Source organism: Stegodyphus dumicola, chromosome 5 (genome assembly GCF_044657685.1).
Source record: "Stegodyphus dumicola isolate Sdum_Otavi_A_Nest chromosome 5, ASM4465768v1".
Taxonomy (NCBI): Eukaryota; Metazoa; Arthropoda; class Arachnida; order Araneae; family Eresidae; genus Stegodyphus; species Stegodyphus dumicola.
In genome coordinates, this window is record NC_140772.1 from 180,441,220 (window position 1) to 180,461,830 (window position 20,611).

At 32.9% G+C, this 20,611-nt stretch overlaps 1 protein-coding gene across 2 annotated transcripts in view; it reads right to left on the reverse strand.

The window, feature by feature from the left end:
* The window catches only part of LOC118182844 (gamma-aminobutyric acid type B receptor subunit 2-like), a 591,214-nt gene that overhangs the window by 88,525 nt on the left and 482,078 nt on the right, over positions 1–20,611 (reverse strand). For both annotated transcript variants that reach the window (XM_035352237.2, XM_035352236.2), the window contains exon 14: positions 14,797–14,907. In XM_035352237.2, coding sequence (XP_035208128.1) covers positions 14,797–14,907 — 111 coding nt within the window. The remainder of the gene's footprint in view (positions 1–14,796; positions 14,908–20,611) is intronic.

A 20,611-nucleotide genomic window follows, 5' to 3' on the forward strand; every position in this document is an offset into this window, starting at 1 on the left:
CGGAAAGTGAATGTCTGGTGCGCATTGGCTGAAGATGAAATCTTCGGACATTTTCTTCATCGAACAGTCAGTGACAAGCGTTACATATCTAGACGTGCTAGAGTGCTATGCTTTTCCTTAATTTGAACGCCATCATCCTGGAGTTATCTTTCAACAAGATAGCGCTCAACCACACTGGGGTTCCCTAATTTGGACGGCAGTTGGACAAAACATTTCCTGATCGTTGGTGGTGGCAGATATCATGGCCGCCAAGATCCCCCGACGTTACGCCTCTTGATTTTTTCTTTTGGGGATATGTCAAGGACCGAGGATACGTAACTCCAGTTCCGAATATCGATGACCTAAAAGCGGGAATACTTGCTGAAAAGCGGGAGTACTTGCTGAAATGCTGCAAAATACTTGGGGCGAAAATGAATATCGACTGGATATTTTGCGTTCCACAAATTGAGCTCATATGAAAGTTAATTTATGTTTAAAATTTTGTTGCATAAAACTGTTTTAAATTGCTTTTACAAATAAACAATAAACATATACGTACCTCATTTTGTTCTTTTTCCTCCAAACATAAAATGCGCTCAATAATTTTGCACTACCCTATATTTCGAATTTGTCTTGCGCTTTATTCCGTGCAGTGGAACGGTGTCTCGGCCTGAGGTTTCGTCAGCTTCCTCGTGTGCAAAGCAAACACGCTCTAGTGTCCGCTAAAATAATGGCAAAAACTGCATCTATTTCTACACGAAGCTAGATTAGTATGATTAAATAATGCCATTTAGTTCTAATTATTCATTATTATAATGACGACTGTCATTTCATACGTAAAAAACAAATACTGAAACACTTTACATTTTTCGTTGAACATGTTTTAAAGTTTTAAGCACACTGAAGTTTAAAAATTAATGAATAATGATACCATATGTTCATATAATAAAAATGGATACGGCAAATAGTAACCCCCCCACCTTTCCATGTCATTGACTGCATCTATCAAAACATATATAAAATTACAGGAATCTAAAGCTTCTATAGCCCTTCCCACATTTGGAATGTTATATCTAACAAGTTGATGCTCAATCTAAGTTATAACTTGTGACTTAAATGACAGTATTTCAGAGAAAGAGGTGAAACATGGATATTCATCAAGGGCGTTTTAAAGTGTGTGTACCGCATCTGGAAGATTTATATCAAAACTTTGAATTTGCTACAACTTTGTAGCAACAGAAAGGTTTTAAATGTATATTATCGATTTCAGCTGTAAAAAATAGTTTGACGCAACAAATATTTAACGATGTCTCACATAATATAAAAATATCAGTGCTGGGATCTTAACAAACTTCATCATAATAACTCTGGAACATTATTTTATTGCATAGACTTCAGAAGCCGCACCCAGTGGTGGAACTGTTGATGAATGCACGACACAGTGCTATGCAAGTAGCCTAGATTTGGCGGACTGGACACTAAGTCGTTGATGAATAGCTTGGTCTAATCAGTATACTTCCTAACTGTTTCGGACCGTGCGTGGAAAAATGGAAGGATCCGTGCGTGGAGTACACGTTTCCATATATACACATATCCAATTTCAGGATGCGACTGAACAGTTCGCAATGTCTGCATAACCAATTGTTTAGCTGCCATTTAATGGAACCTCTAGTATGTCTCTGACAGATGAATATTAAATGCGCGTAATTTCTGTTAAAAACAACACCCATTGATGGCCTGTTTTCATTTCCTGACTGAGAATTTTTGAGAGGGCACTGCGTAGTCAGTCACCTTAAATGTTAAAATGCTAAATTATGGTTATAGTCCAATCATCGAAGGCTCAAAACGATATTTTTATGTACAAATATAAACGCATTTTTTTGGAATGCTGAATCCGAATTTCATGTTTGCCACCTGCCCAGAGACGGGATTCGCACCGAAAACGAAAAAAACCAAAATTTTTGGCACGTTTTCAAGTTTTCGATTATAACTCGACAACTAAGAATTTTTCGAAGATGACCACTCTGTACAAATTTTAAGTAGAAAAAATTTCTACAAAATTATTATATTAAATTTAATGTTTAGGTAATTAATGATGCCTCAAGAACACGCTGAAAAAAGGCCACTTCGGGGTTGTCTGTGGAAAATGCAAAAATACCCTTTTAACTGTGCTCTGGTGCCGTGATATCACCGTCATATGTCTGCAACTAATTGTCTTATGAATGCCTGTTATAGCTTGGTCACATTAATGGAATTAACGAACGTTCGTGAGGTATGTGGTTGGCAAAGCCACTAGTCTATGGAAAATCGTGTTACTAAAATCTCCCCTTGACACATCAGCAAATGGTAAATGAAATTTGAATGTTTTAAGTTAAATGATGATACAGTAGACTAATTTTGTACTCTCGATTTTGCACTAACCAGATACTAGGAGACCTGGACATGATGAGGGTGCAGCAACATTTTTCAGTTTCACGTTTCTTGAAAACAATACAGAGATATGGCAATTTACAGTTGGTGAACTGATGAATGAGGTTGAAGGCGAATTTCGTCCTCATCCCAAAACAACAAAACCACTCTTCCTTGAAACGTATGTCGAAGATGAGTTGTTAACAGTTAATATGTTTTATATTGTGTGCTTCAATGCTACGAGGCATAATGTTTGCACTGAGAGTTTGCCACAGGATAAGAAAAGACTAAGAATTATTAAAGTATCAGCTGCGTTAGCTTTAAGGACGCACGATCTCAAATGTACACCATGACACGGTCCCCGCCAGCAAATCTAAATACGGAATTCGTTGAGGATTTCATTCCTCAAACTCTTCAAGCTTTCACATATTCTGTAGTGATGATTATAAAGGAAGGAAATATTGACAAACTGTGGAAGAAATCACTTTCAATAGCCGACTGTTACGTATGATTTTCAGGCCAAAGTCACGTAAATCTCTCTGAAGTGCGGGGGTGCAAGAATTTGTATAAAAATTACGTATCTAACAGGTTACTTAATGGGTTGAGTTCATTAGAATTTTCTCATCATACGCAGAAACCATATGTTTTGAAATGCCCTTCATCATCCAAACATTTATGACTTTTATCATTTAATTTATCACTTTTTTCGTTTAAATGGTGTATGATAACACAGACTTAAGTGTGCGAACTGTTAATAGGAACAAAACATTTCACTCGGTGGCATACTTTGCATGACTCCAAAGTCTGCTGTCAACGCATAGCTCGCTTGAAGGATATACCTTCAGCAGAAAGTATCGGAAACTGTTCCATTGAAACCGTGTCGGAACTGTTCCATTGAAACATATTCCCCAAAAAGGAGTTCGGGGAGACATTTAATTGCGGATTTGCGTTATAGAGTCAAAAGCTGATTAGACGCAAGTCAACGATATTCTAGTGTTGCAAGATGGTTAATTGTCGACAGTTTCGTGGTAAGCTGATTGCGAAACCAATTTCTCACTACTGATTCTACCTCTCGAAGACCTACCGAAGGTAGGTCAAGCATTATCATTTCTGCAAATGACCGGTATTTGCAATTTAGTGTAGGTCGTAACAGGACATTTCCTCCATCACAACTTCGATCTGCGATAATTTCTGCTACAGGAAGGATAGTACCAGACATGACAGTATGCAGTAGGTTGCTTAAAAGAGGTGTAGGCGACCGGCATAGTGCGCTCCTCTTTCCTCCTGTCACTGGAAGGGTTTTGAATTGGGTACGTAAACAGTTGGATTAAAAATCAGTGGAAGTCGGTTATGTTCACTAATGAGCCCCGCTTCGCTCGACGTGTCTTGCTGTCGTGTTTACATATACATAGAAATAAGAACTTGATATCTTCCATCTAACATATCCGGGAAGGAATACTTAGGCAGAATGTAGTATTCATATACGTGGAGGAGTTCGGCGCATATATATATGCTGCCGAATGAAACTCTTTCAGCGCTCAGAGGTGCAAAGACGACACACTGGATCCCACTATTCTTCCGCATGTTCCTGCAATTGGTCATACCTTCATATTGCAAGCAGTTAATGCCCATCCTCACACTGATCACCTCGTGCACTAACTTCTTAACCCTCTCAGTGTTATGGACTTAAAATTCCGTAAAGAATGGTGGATTCATTACACATTAAAATTTCTGCCAGCTTTTAATACATCCGATTCAGGGATGTATATATATACTGGAAGAAAACGGAATCAAGGTACAAAATGAGGGAGTCGTTATTTTAATTATTTCAAGAAAGTATCATTTATTCAAAGCATTTTCAGGAACTATGAAATTTCAGGGATAAACTCAAAGAAGAAATTATAGTCGAAATGGAATGCCTAGCACACTCTCTAGACTTTAATAGCATTTCGCGTGCGTGGTAAGCTCTATGTGAGCATTTTGCTGGCCTCTAACCTCCTTCCCAAACACTACATATGCTTAAAACTGCTTTGTTTGTTCAATGGGATTTGCTACCCATACAGCATTGACAACATCATCATCAGCGGGAGACATCGCTCTCCAGCCTGTGTGGGAGTATCATACTAATTGATTCGAAATATTTTTGTATGGTTTAATTGTATATCCGAATTTAACGGGTTTTTTATGGCCCTGTTGATATTACAAAATGTAAATATCCTGTATAACATTTTTGCTTGTGATTTTTAGTTTACAGGCCTTATAATACATATTATCACCAAATTTCGTCCCATTTGCTTGCAGACTAGTAACTTTGTAACGTATCTAGAATACCATACAACACACTGTTAAATACAAAACCCTTCAACAAAATTATGGACCGCTTTGGGGCAGAAAGTACGGTAATCATTAACGACAGAATATTATATATTCAGGTAGTTGATCTTTCTTCAGTTTTATGCTGCTTTGATGAATAATCAAAGAAGTAAACTACTGTATTAGATTTTTCAATTCAATGTGCATTCATTTATAAGCATGAGATTCTACTTTAAAATTCACAACGCTTAAGCACGTAAATTTGTTTTGTTTATTTTATTTTTTATTATTATTAGCACCAATCTAAAGTTAAACATAAGTATATAAAGTAAACTCATGTATCTTAGAACTAAGGGTTGAATTTGGGGGCAATAAAAATTTAAATTTCCACATAATAGAGCCAAAATACTAACTAAATGTATTTCAGATCTTAAACACTTATAATACAGAACGTCACTGCCTAATATGAATAGACTTTGGAATAAACGTGAAAAAAATTCTGAAAGATATTTTTCTATCATAAATTATTTTTTAATGATCAGAAACAACTTGTTTTTGTCCATCTTTCAAGAAAACATGCTGCTTAGAACAACTAAAAATCTCTCGAACATATTATTCTAATTTACATACATATTATTCTAATTATGTAGATAGTAGAGTTATGTGATATGAAATTAATTTTTGAATGCGTTCATGTCACGTTTTCAGCAAGGTGTTTTTTAAAAATCATAATTTGTTTTCTTAACGTTAAGGAACTGTCTTCTTTTTCGTTCATCGTTTTCACGTTCGTACATCGTTCATCGTTCATCTTTTTAATGTTAAGTACTCAGAAATGACAGAAAAATTACTTTTTTTTATGAAACTTAATGTCAAGATTATAATTACATTACCTAATTTAAATTAATAGTTAAATTTTAACTCAAGTTATCTGATCACATGGAGCAGTGTAATGGATAATTTTAGCACATTTTTAGCATTTGAAAATTTTCTCAACTTCAAATTAAATTTCTCTGTTTCAGAATTTATTCAACAATTACTTGATTTCGTAATTCCATTTTTTTCTAAATATTTTGAAACATTTGCTATATTTATTCGGAAATAAACTTTTAAATTAATTTTAACAAATTCGTTCATTTATTTTTCTTGTAGCATTTATTATGTAAAATAAAAATGAAACTGCCTTTAAAAATAAAAGAAAATGATAATTTTTTAGAATGATTGCCATTTAGATACATATAAACTTAAAGGCAGAGAAATTATGTTATTGGATAAATATTTTACGCAAATATACTTGGCCCACCAGCGGCCGAGAGGTAAAAGTCGCTGAACACTGGTAGTTCGTTCCGAGGTTCGAATCCCGCGAACGGGCTGGCTGCATGGGCGTTTTCGTGTTTTTCCCCATGTGTAACGTGTATACGAGCCAGTTTCCCTTAGAAAGTCCTCCACGAAGGCATCCCTCCCCTTAGGCAGATAGCCCTCGAGGCTTTGCCATAATCACACACACACACACGCAAATATACTTTCTTAATTCATTTATTCAATAATTATTCGTACGGCAACCAAGTGTTTAAGATCAGAATTTCTAAAGAAATTCGTTACGTGTAACTTACATTCGAAATCATTGCAAAAATAATAATCTATCTATTAACAATTTTGGAGATGCAAAAGGATGCTAAAAACATACATCTATTTATTTAAATATTTCTTTATAAATCATTTGTACATCTATTTATTTAGAACTGTCTTTGTACGACAAAGTGACACGTCTAGCCAAGCTGTACAATAAAACTGCAGCTCATCTCAGAGCACTCGAGACATCAAACGTGACGTCTGATAAATACACATGTATGTTATGCCCACTCGTTGAATCTTGTTTGTCTTTCGTGTATCGGGAATAAGAGTAGGTGGTTGTAAAATTAGGAAATCAATAAATAAAACTTACTACTTTAAAATCTGAATTACAGAGTGAAGAGAGAATACCACCAGGAAAGCAAGATTTCGGTTCCCAAACTAAAGTCAAACATTCAACCCAGCCATCTGCTAATAAAACGCAAAACATTGCAGTTGCTCTTGGACTTTTCGATCGCACAGAGACTGCGTCAAATAAACGAACTGTCTGCTTTTTGGCGCGAAGGGAGATAATTTGAGAGCATGTATAACTAACTGCATGAATTGACATTAGATGGTAAAACTATTCTCGGAGAAATCATACTACTTTTTGTGTTGCAAAATCCAACATCGGACTCGTAACTACAAAAGTAAAATTTATTTGTGGAAAACTGCCGGGGCAGGCATAGTAGAGTTATGTGCAATGAAGAAAAATTAAAGGAACTTAACCAACAAAAAGAAAACACCTCAGAAGTGAAATAAAATGTGATTTGTGATGCAGCATAAAGTAACTGAACATGTACGCCTGAAAACCTTTTGCAAATCTTTTTACGTGAGATTACGGTGTACAAATGGAAGAAAATTCGTGCACTCAATCGATCAGGGTTCTCAACGATCTTCTTTAATCAAACGTGTTATAAGGGAAATGCAATATAAAAAAAAATAATGTTATTCATAATTTGTTTCGTGATAGAGAACATTTGAAGAAACATTTTTGATATAGGGTTTTAAGAATTTTAAGTTTAACGAACATTCATTTTAAAACTTAACTATTCTCTCTTATTTTCCATTTCCGGCCAGAATAAACGCGAGTAGATTTGGTTATGCAAACTGAGCTTGCAAAATGTTAATTATTTAAGTTGTGGCTTTTAGCCAAGAGAAAGAGACTTCTTGCTACCCTCGCGTGCGCTTTTCAGTCAGTTCTTGTCTGCCTTTGAGGCCAGAACTTAGTTCTCTTTGATACTCGAAGACGTATTGTAGTTTTCCGTATTCTGCTCACTACATACGTAGAGTTTAAAAGGCCAATCTTCCCGTTACTAGTCTTTGTAAAGTATCTGAGTTTAGTTCTTATTTAATTAAGTTATTTTCAGTTCTTATTTTTTACGTTTCAGATCATGAGTGCTGGTGTTTGTATCCCGAAGTACAGGGACGGTTGTAAACTGTGAGAAACAAAAGGTAATTAAAACCTTCCCATTTGTGTCGTATCTTCTACACTTGCACGAACATAGTATTGAGTAATCCCTGTTCTTACTCAGGTCTCCAATTGTGTTTGCAAAGGCAATTAGAAGAAATAGAAGTTCTGATAGAGTATATTTAAGCAGTATAAATGGCGATTATTACTGCAATTTTGAAGTTCTTGACCAGAAAAAATTTGTTCAGACATCCCTAATCAAAAAATGTTCTGACAATGGTGATAGATGAATTATTCCTTGAAAAGGATAAATCGTTAGAAATCGATCTGTTAGGGGCTGACGTATCGGATGAGCTCTTTAATGGCAAAATAATACATTTGTCGTGCGGATTAGGAGCTGTTAGAATACTATTAGAAGGGAGTTTAATGGGAAAGCTACTACCTTATCCAGGTATTGATACTAATTCTAAAATGATAGTGACAAATATGCTGGTTAATTGTGCCACTCTACTAGAACTGTGGAGATTTGATGTAATCGAAATAGCACATTGTGACACAAGACAAGAGAGGAGATTTACAAGCAAAGATGCAGTTAAAAAATTCGGTACCACTGAATAAAGAACGGCGTTATGAAGTCGCATTTCTATGGGCTGAAAAATCACGTATCATAACCCACTAATAAGGATTTAGCTTTGAAGCGTTTCGAATATAATTTCGTCTTCTGGAATTACTAGCAGTCACGACAAAAACCAAATTGTTCAATGTGATGAAAAAATTGAACAATGGATGGTGGAAACAGATGGAAACAATTTTATAAAAGCTCACAGTGAACTCTGCGAGAATACTTAAAGAAAATAGAGACTGATTCTATACTGAAAACAAAAACATAGAAATTCATTCCTCCATCAGCTCCTTGTTGGGCGATTGGAAGTATTTATTAACCATGATCAAAAGGAATTTGCGAAGATGATTTGGTCAAGTTTCCCTTAATTACGAAGAACTGAATACAGTGCTGTGGGATTCCGAAAGCCGGATAAACTCACCACCATACTTAGATGTTGACACCTTAATTGGTATGTCTCTTTAAATGTTCCTACAAGAAAAAAATAAAGTGGAGTACCGGATATTGATAACATTGATGCTTCTTATATGTGCCAAAGACATCTATTTTTGCAGAGAATACGTAGAGATCTAAGAAAATGATTTTGACTAGAATGTCTTGGACATCTAAAACACGCTAATCTTTCTAAAATGTTTTCCAAACCGATTTATATTAGTGATATAGTACTTATCGCTTCTGATAACTGTCGGCAGTGGCCAATAGCACGAGGTCACTACAGTTCTGCCGACATTTCTGACAGACTTACCTGGTATTGTCAGAAATGTAAAACTGAAAGTCAAATCTGGCATCGGCACAAGACCTATACAACAGGTTTATCCTTTAAAACTGTTAGCCGATCCTGAAGGTCCTGTTACGAGATGCAATACTCATAGTTACTGTAAACCAATGACAAAAATCGATTATTCCTTTAGATATTATCCACTAGGAGGGCAAAATCAGAATCCTCACCTTAAGTTACAGTCACTCGGAACGGGGAACTGGAAAACATGTTTACAGACTAACAACTGTGGACACGTGCGGCAACAGGTTGAGTTCCTCCCGAAATCAAGCTGGGAGGATATAGCTGAGCCAGCCTCTCCGCAGTTTTCATCCGTTACGCATTGAAATTAATTGGAGACATAAACCATATAGAAAGCAACGTCAGTAACGAACGGAAGCAGAGATGAACGCTGCTTACCGTATTCGTAATTAATCTTCTTCTATCATTTAAATTCTTTTTAAGGAAGCTCTCTAGTTTAAACTAAATTAAAGACCTCATCGGAATTCCTCTTACAGTGACCCACCTTGAAGAAGACAAGTAAGTTTTACTTTTTGAACCTTATTGCTGATCTTCTAAAACCATATTGCTATAAGAAGCGAACATAACCAATATTAAAATGCTTTGCACTTTGCCTTTGCCTTCTGGCACCTTACATTTTTGAAAAAAAAATATCCAAATAAGTTTTATTTAAAACATGTTTCTTTGGATATATATTTTATACAATTTTAAACCTGACAATGTAATTCGAATGTTAGCCAGATTTTATCGCAGTCATCGATGATATTTTTCTTTTGTTCTCCCCATTTTGTGTCTTAATTTATAAAAATTAGTGTGATTAGAAGGGACATTTAAAATTTCAGTATAAAAATATTAGCTAGTGCTAATTGCTTATACTTGATATCAACGAGTGAATTAAACTCATCAGTGTTGTATTTTCTTGTAATGCACATGTATAGTTTCTTAGCAAACAAGTTTCTAACAATCATAAAACTATTTACGAAAAGGCAAAAATATTAAGCATAAGCAACGGTTCTGCTTTCTGATTCTTAAAAGAAAAGATGCAATTTTATTTCTTTTAAAACCTTTCAGCGTGTTCGAATAAAATCCTTGTTGAATGCAATTCTAAATTTTTTACCCTAGCACTCAAAAGATACAGCAAAGAAATACAGCTTCTTTCTCAACATTTTTTGCCTCGTTTTACCTGCGATGTTTTCACATATATGCCTACGAAGTAAGCTAGATATATTGAAAGCGGAACTCAGAATTTCATTTCTATATTTGTTGCTACTGAATAGCTGCAATTTCTTTAATTCGCTTTTTTTCTCGCATTGCTAGAATCCCTTATTTTTAACAGAAAGAAAAATGTGAAGATACTGGTATTTCAAAGCAACCTAAAACATAAAAATAATACCGAGTTCCGCTGCAATAATGTCTATCTTTAATTTTGCTTTTACTTTCCTTTTTCACGCTCAACACATAAGCATCTTTTCTAATTAAATCTTTATTACTAAAAAAATATGGAAGGACCGTTTTAAATCCCTTGCGAAACTTCTCCCATTATGCGATCATTTTGAAAAGCTTCGCAGAAATAGTTTAGAATTAAAATGAAAAGGTTTCTTTTCGGATGATGGCAATTAAATAATTTAAATATGCTTTTTAGCGCTTAATGTAAATAGCAGCAAAAATCTGCAAACGAGAAAGAGAAGAATCTCTTTATAAATTGAGTAAGTATTTATGAATTGAGTGAGTGTAAATTTTTATTCTTTAACTTCCTAAAATTTTCTTTCCTATACTTTAAGAACCATCAGTTTTATTCTCACACGAAGAAAAATCTCAAGAGTAGAAGCAATGTAATATTACTCTAAATAGCACCTTTCTCATTTCGAATTTTTAAACATAGTGGTTGCAAATTGTAGGTTCTGAAATGTTTGAAAGTTCTATTTGAAAGTTCTATTCTATGATCTTAATATATTTCCTGAAAAAACAATGTAAAATTCCTTCTTAAAAATGCATTTGTTTTAATAAGATGTAAGATTTGTCATTTAAATTTATCATTTCGATTTATTTTAACTTAATTAACCGATTCCTGAAGGCAAATTGAAAATGACATTTAAAATTGCAAATTTTGAAGTTAAATATCCAGTCAATTTTTGTCGTACGAAAGTCAAACTTTTTGTACTTTAATTTCTTAATATAAAGTTTACTAAATATAAGTATAGCAACAGGAAGACCGCATTAAAAGTTAGATTTCGTCATTTTTCGAAAATTAAAAATTAAAAATAAATTAATTTCAGTTTGCCAAAATTTGAGCATTTTCGTCATTTTAAACACTTCTGTAGTTGGAAATATATATGATTGCTACCAACAATTGCGTGTATATATATATATATATATATATATATATATTTACGTAAGATATAACAAAATGCGATAGCCGCTTTAAAAATAATTGACGATCTCAAAATTAACATTGTAAATTTGGTGCTCTCCTCCTAAATTCATTTGTTCTTCCAAATTCGAGATCTTTTGACGTTACGTAATACTGCTTGTAAAAGGTAACTAAAACTAATATTGACCAATCATAGCTTGTTTCTAGAATTGCACCTACTCTATTATAAAAACCTCTGGTTCTGCGTCATTCTTCCGCTAGCTTTGCTTCCCCGTCTGAACAGCCTACGTCTTAAATTTAAGAATCAATTTACATAGTAATTTATCGTATTTCGTTATCATTGAATCGTAGAAATGTCTCGGATTTCATTGTGATTAGATAAACATCTACGGAGATGATTTTATATGCGTAGAAATAAAGACTGGAAATTCGTCAAGGTCATGTTTTGTTGTGTTCATCTGTAAGCCTTCACTCTCAGCAACGATGACTGCAAGTCGATTCCTCTTCTATGTTTCCTGGAATTATCACATATATATGTACACTTCGGGAAACAAAGGGACAGTTCTATACCTCCCGTTTTACTGGGCCGATTGACAAATTTGAAATTGCATTTTTCACGTTCCGAAAGCTCGACTTAGGATATATACTAAACTTATATATAGCATTGTTAAAATATAGGTATTTTGACACAAAATCGGACTTTTTCTGAAATAACATACCAATGTTTTCCATATTTCGATTGTACGACTCAAATTATGCCTAGATGCCTAGATTAATTTTGTAAGATTTGGGGCGAAATTTACGGAGAAATTCAAAAATTTATCTAGGCACAATTTTTTCAGGTTGCGCCAAGAATAATTCACTTGGCGAACTTCTTAATATGTGCCAATCGATTTTCCTTTTGCTTCCATTATGCCGGAGCGGGAAAGAAAGACACCTTGTTCCTATCTTTTTTACATTGTGCATGAGCAGAAAAAAGTCACTTCGTTTCTACTCCCAAATAATTTTAGCAAAGTGTTTAAACTGTCTAATGTTGATACTTTATCGTTTTTAACTAATATGCCAAATTTCAAAACACGCGAATATATAAATTCCCGTATATCTTCGGAAATTCTGAATAAAAAACTCTAATTTTTGCAGGTATGCTTAGAAATACGTCTACTTTAATATGATGGTAAAAATTTTATAGGTTATATTTCAAAAATATTTTTGGAAAAATTTATAAATATTATTTAAAAATACAAATTTTAAATTAAATCATAAAAAAATGGGTGAATTTTATTTGGAATGAATTAAACTTCGAAATGTGAAGGGAAGAATCAAATAAGTTTAATAAAAAATCCTATGTGTACACCTCATGACTTCCTTGTACGGAGTATTAAATTATACGCATTTTTTCTTGCATTTCGTTTAAACTTATTACATTGAATTAAACCTACTTCGCCGACAGCGCGTAAACCACAATAGAATAAATGCATTCTTTAAAGTTCACTTTGTTTACCATAGCGACACTCTGGCGCTAGGTTTACTTAACAGTATTATATTTCGTTCATATTATAACTCAGAATGCATAAACTTATAACATTTAAAGAATTATCTAACCGTTGCCACATGTTCTATTAAAATACTATAATAAAGCTAGAACGATGTATAAAAGAAATTAAGCAAACAAAACAAAACAGAAATAGTTTTTCACGGACGATTGAGTATTTCTCATTCAATTAATTCAGTTTTCCCTTCGCGACAAGGCAAAAATACATAAAAACTCAAAATATCTGTATTAAAAATTACGAAGTAAATCTTAAACGCTTATTTCCTCGAAAAAATTCCAGAAAGGATTAAGCATGATTTAAATAATAAATGAAGACGTTATCTTTGTTGTTGCGAAGCTAAGTTTCTGTAGATTGGCAACAAATCCGCTATCCTGCTGTTTCAAATGTAAACAAGAGCAATGGCCGCCATCAAAAACATTATTAGGCTTAGCGGCACTTAAACAATTTTAGAATTGTTGATAATTCTAAAACTATTGCATACAGATTTATTAAAGGCATAAAAACCTTAACCGGAAGATAAGAACAACATAATTCAATCATTTTTAAAGCAAAAAATGTACAATTTACAAACATATAAGAGTAAAGAAACTGAGATATCTGAGCCGGGTAACAGAGTGGATATACATAGATAAATATATTTATATAATTTTGGTGCGGCCGATTGCAACCAAAATACGAGGTGCACATCTACATGTTATATACAGTCCTATATACAAAATTTCAACATTCTGAGGCTACTCGTTTTTGAGTTATGCGAGATACGTACGTACATACGTTCGTACAGACGCCACGAAAAATTCTCTTCAGAATTCATTTTAAAGCAGTTTTATGATTTTTTTGGAGGAAAAGAGTGTTTTATTCTGTCCTTACATACAGATATCACGGAAATACATCGTTAAATTGTATTTGAAAGAGGTCAAAATGGGATATTTGCGTTGAAATATGCTGCCTGAAACTTTTCGCGATAACAATACTTCTTTTTTATTTCTTACAAGGAAGTAAAAAAGAGAGATTAATAAATATATGCCAAACTCAATTAATATTGAAAAGAAAAAAATTTGAGAGCTAATTTTTTAAAAAAATAGTTGTGCGATTTTTAAAAACCTTTGTAGTTTGACGTAGTTTGAGTCGATGGAAAAAAAAAATTGGTATGTTATTTCAGAAAAAGTCCAATTTTGTGTCAAAATAGCTATATTAGAAGAATGCTACATATAAATCTAATACACATCCTAAGTCGCACTTTCGAGACATGGAAAACTCAAGTTGAATTTCGTCAAACGGCCCAGTAGAACGGGAGATACAGAACAGTCCCATTTTTTATTTTTTCGCAGTTTATCTATATGGCCACTCGCCTTATTCGGGGTTTATTACCGCAGAATCATATATATATATATACACACAGGTCCTTCTTGAACCCATTTTGCAATCAATTTTGAAATAAAGAGTTTCGAGAATGGTCGAACATTTGCATTGAAAATATGATAACGGAAACTTTTCTTCATTGCAATACTTCCTTTACTTCGTTCAAGGAAGTAAAAATAAATATGTGTACGCATGAAAAACAAGTAACCTTAGAGAATACAGGATTTCATTTTCAGATTTTCAAAAACATTCTCTGAATAGCTTCTAGTGTATTTTATTTTTAAATTAAACTTAACACGATGCGTGATTAAAACATGCGGAATTTTCTTCATAGTTTATTTAATATGGGCCTCATTTCCTTTCTAAAATTTAACATTAAAGAGTACTTACCATTAAGAGACCTTTATACGCATAGATTGAGCCTAAAAATATCGTCATGTTATTACTTTGACAAAACTCTAACTCTGGAATAATTTCTATGTCTTCATTTTCCGGAGAAGGCTAAAAAGGAATAAAAAGAAAAAAAAAATTATTAATATACGTAAAATAAAATATGATTCATATTGTTAAATTACATGCCATGTTGTATATAAGTTAAAATACCCAGTAATACCATACGTAACAAATAAGGGTATTATTTTAACAAGAAATCCTATGAGACATTTTATTAAAATAGTCAACTAGAACTATCACTAAATGCTATCTAGGAAAGAAACTGAATCATTTTTAATTCAAATCGACACAGTTTTTCATAATGATAGAATTAAGTTACATTACATTTTGTATATATTACACATATTTTGGCCGTTCGGATGGATATTTTGGCTTAGGATTTATATAGTGACGTGAGGAAATCTGCATAAATGTATGTATATTTCTCTCATTGTGATAAAACAACGGTACATAGAGCCATCGAATTTTGAATGTCGTAATACTCCTACGAATATGGACATGAGGAAGACAAAATTTGAAATTTGGAATTTGTTTTTTTATCGATTTCATATTTTGTAAACTTTTAACGAATTTTTTTATTAACAAACTCGATAAAAGTTTACAAAAACATTTTCAAAGCGAATTCGAAGTGGATTTCAAAGCGAACAATAGCAACACTCTACGGGGGCCGGAACCTTTTTATCTCTAGCGCGCGGTACTGTGTATCGGAAATTCCTCCTTTCTGTATGTCTTCGTGATGTTAAGGTAGCACACTCGAGGCGTGTTAGAGATGTCCAGGTTCAAGTCCCGGCAAAGGCATTGCTCAGTTTTCATACCTTCTGCTTCAAAAAAACCTAAGTACTCTACAATGGCGCCTGAACAATAAGGTGGCAAACGATATTTCTTCACCGCCAGGATCTGGCGATTGGGTCCTTAAAATCTCCAGTCGCCTTTGAAAGGAGAAGTACGTATACAAGGTATTTTCTCCTTCCTTTCGGCATACCTGTTCGGTCCCGGCGAAGGCATTGCTCATTTTTCGTATCTCCTGCTTCAAAAAAAACCTAATAACTCTACAGTTCTACTGTTTGTTAATATTACTGTTTGCACCATCGAATAAGCGGAAAAAATATTTTCATAAAACATATATGAAAATTGCAAATTAATTTCTGAATTTTTTGGGAATTTTAAAAAATTGCTCGATTTTTTCGATTATTTGACAAACGGCTTTTATTAAAATTTTAACATCTAAAAATGTGTCGGATATAAATTTTTGAAATGTTTACAGATTATAAAACAAACATTTTGTCCTCTTTTTAAAACAAGAATGAAAAAAAAAGTGTTAACTCAGCGATTTTCTACACTTTTAGAAAAATGTATCACAGTCTGTAGCAGAAGGAAGTTTTGAGTTTGCTATCTTGGCGCATTTAATGACGAGGTTTGTCAACTTGACGCATTTAACGAAGAATTGGCGACATTCGCCTTTTCATTTTAGCATCGAGTAAAATTATTGTTGCAACATTGGTATTACATTCAATTTTCGAAATTGAATATTCAAAGCGATTCCTTTATTCTCTCAATTCTAAATGACGTTCAGTTATTTGCCTGTATTTCATCATTTTCTAATAATTTACAGCTTGTGTTTTAACAATGACTAAAGACTTCATTAATAACGTGTACTGAGACTAATCTATCGAAAATAAAGTATGAGTTAAAAAATAGGTTTTTATAAAATATGCTTTTAATTAAAATTGATATGGTAATTAATGCACGAAAAAGAGAAAAATAATTTAACATATATTGTAATTGGAATAATATATAAAATAATTTTATCTACAGAATTCATTTACAATTTTGTATTGCGAAAATAAAAGTGTGGAGCCCCTAAATAACGACGTCTATTCATGTAATTGCATTGTCATTTGTATTAGCCGTTATCTTAAATTTTCAGTTCCTTTGATTGCATTGTCAAATATATAGGCAATTATCATTTTAAATTTTCCATTAATTTAATTGCATTCTTAAATATCAAATGTATCTTTTTTGATTTATCATGGGAGCACCACGCTTCAATTATTCGCGATAAAAATTGTAGATGAATTCAGTGAACATAATTATTTAATCTATTATTCTGTATCTTCTAATTACTTCTCTACTTTAATTATTGAATCTATTATTCTGTATCTTCTAATTATTTCTCTACTCTAATTAATTAATCTATTATTCTATCTATTATCAACATATTATTCTATCTATTATTAATATATTATTCTATGTAATTACTTTTTTATTCTAATATTTATTTTACTATTCTATCTATTACTCTCTCAAACTATATGATAAACAGTCTTTCTCTTTTTATATCAATTATTTTCTCTTTTCATTATAATATTTATTTTAAATATAACTTATTGTATAATTAAAAAAAAATAATTCATTTAACATTAATTTTATGTTTTGAAAATAGAGAGAGAGAAAAAAATACGAAATGTAGACCATTTCTGCGGGTCAAACATTAATGAAAATTTTAAGACATCATAAAGAACATGTAAACACGTATTATTTTAATCTGTATTTCTAAGGTTTTAATTCGAAGAATATTTCTTTTACTTAAGTCATTATGTGTGTACAAATTTTACATTGATATGCTTCTTGTGCGTTGGAAAAGATATGGGGAAATACGCGAAGGGAGAAGTGTGCGAATAAATGCGGTCAAATATTTGTGTGTCTCTGAAAATTGAAAGCTACTAATAAGTTGCTGGAACTAATCTGCCAGATTTCTCAGAAGCTACTGAAATTTTCCCACATGGCAGCCTTATGAATAATGGCCTTATCATATTTAACGACGCGCAAGCAATAAGGAACATTCTGAAAACGCATTTCTCCCATAATTAGATTGAACCGGAGGTTTCTAGCCACAGCTTTTGGGCAATTCTAGTGTTCAGTGTTGCTCAAAAGCGCACATAACCACACTGTTTTACGATTGGGGGGAAACACAGATTTTATAGTTCTGTTTTTCGTAAGAAAGAAGCTAATCAGAGGAAAGTTCTACTCCTGTATAGTAGGCTACTAGATGATCTTTTGCATATTTCCGGGAGAAGCGTGATTCCCAGAAATGTTTCTTATTGAGTTTCGCGGTGATAGCTCTTAAAACTTTCGTCCTGCTTCTATAGGAAACATTGCAAACCTTGTTCTGAGTCCACCGCTGTTTTTTCTGTGAAACAAATTCTAATGCATTCGTGGGGCCAGCAAAATTTTGATAAAGTTGAATCGAGTATTGATGAAAGGGGAGTCATCGATATTTAAATGCTTGTTGGTACTAATTTTTACTTTGGTTCTTTTGTTTTGTTCTCTATTAAATTACAGAACATAATTTTCTTAAATTATGTCCTGTCAATAAGTTTTGCCTTCGTGGAGAATATCGGAAAAATTGTCTTGTATTTACGTCACTCTCGGGAAAAATCGTGAAATTTTTGCATAGATATCTGCGGGGTGTCCGCCGAAAACATCGAAAATACAACAACGCAAGGCGAAAACGTCGCGGTACAAAACATCATGGGAGAAAAGAAAACAAAGAGGAAAGACTACAGTTCTAAAAAATATCGTGGTGCAAAATATCTTCATCGAAAATAAAGCTGTTCGAAAACTTTTTAGTTTAAAAACATCGCCGTCGAAAATATCGCGGTAAAAAATAAAGGACCTGCAAAATTGTTGCATAACCACAACATCGCAGGCATGCGTTTTCTGGGCTTTAAAAGATGTAAAGGCTTATTCACCTAATGATTTTGGAGCGCAAAAGGCACGTGCAACTTTATTATAGGATATAGGAATTCTGTTGACTATAACATATTTCAAACCTTACAGATACATAATTTTTTGCTAATCTATGGCTTTTTCTAATCTATGGTGCCATTTCATGCGTATTATTTAGCAGGGTCCTGTTATTTAGGGGGTTGCGAATATTGTGGGCAATAGAGAACTACAGCCAAGGTTTCAATAACAGGCAAAGTGTTAAAGAAGCATGGCATGGATTGTTTCATAATAGTTTCCAAGCACGAAGTGGGATTTGACATGATTTGGCAGGTGTCTCATGTTTTTCTTCCGTCCATTTTGCCAGCCTAAAAGGGAAAGAGATTGCTTGGGAAAGGGCATGTTGCGATTTTCTAAGCAGTTGAATATTATAAATTACCGTACTTTTCTTCCCGATATTTCAGTAGGACTGTTTCATACATATGATATTTGTCCTTTTTCATTCTAAAGTTTTCCGATATTTCTTTTAGTAGCAGCTGTATACCTGCTATGCGTAAATAAGTATCATACGGTAAGGGAAAGTAATTTTCCCATTAATAATATAGCTGTCCTCAAAATAAATTGCGTTAGCGTTCTCGGGATACACACTTTACAGAATTAAAGTGCATTCTGTACCATATTTTAGTGCCAGATCTAAAAGGTATATATTGTCAGTTATAAAATTTCACAGAAAATAAATAAATAAATAATTTAAAAAAGTGAATATTGTAAAAATAATGAAAATAATAAAGTTCTCCAAATAAAAATTCTATCGTTTTATATGTTCCTTATAGAGTAAAAGCCCAGGCTAGTTAAATATTTCTCATACTCTAATAAATTAAGAAGAAAAAAACATAATCCCAACTAAACACGCAAAATTCGCAGAGGTAATTGGAGAGTGAATGAACTGAATTACATCCGTTTTTAATGAATACCACTTATCAAAATATGAGATTCTTCAAACATATTTGGAGAGCAACTATAAAACAAAAGTTACTCAGTTACATTATTAAAGTTACATTATTATCATCGACACTCAATAAGTTAGCATTCGTTGTTAAATTTTAAATTGGCTCCATCAAATTATTATTTGTATACATCTATGGAATTTTGCATGTAAATTTGCTAGATGTTTTCTTTTTTATATAGCTGCATAAAGTAGGATTAATATTTAATAACTAGAATTTGTATTCTAAGTATAAGCGTTGAATGTAACAAATAACAATTAGATTCCTCTAGCTGGCAGGGCTCACCACATCTACAGCGTTGAAAAGTATTTTATACATTATTATTTATACATTAAGTGTATTTTATACATTAGAATGTGCATGGAAATACGTTTAAAGGATCATTATTTAAGAAAATATAGCTTGTAGCTATATTTTATAAATACTCTGTTTATTAATAGAGATATCACACATTGTGTAAATTATGGCAGATATGAATGAAAAGAAGAAAATTGTCTAGAGGCAAATGTATTCAACTATACATGATTTGAAAATTCTCTTCTTACCATGTATAGTAAATCTCGTAGTGCAATTTACGTTCCTTTTATGTGTACATGTAACTCCGCAGTTTCCTTCTGAAAGATGCTATTTTCCACTTTAAATACCATATCATACCTATAGACTATACTTTTCTTTTCTTAGCGTTTCATTTCCTCGAAATTTCATTTTTCCTGCTTTGAATTTTCTCCCTTGAGGGATTATGCTCTGTTTAATCTTCTTTAGTCTCTCTTCATTCTCCATGTTCTGAAGATGATACTAGGATTTCAATTTTCATGATCTATGTATGCACTGGTATAGAGATAACCTTATTTTAAAACGTCGATTATTCTATACATTTTTAATAATGTTTTCGTGCGGGAAGAATGTAGATTCGAAAGGATGCTAAAACTCATTTTCGGATGATTTATGCAGGAAATCCTTAGAGAAAGAGAAATGAAATTTTTACGACTAAAAAAACACAATGCTAAGCAAAATACAAA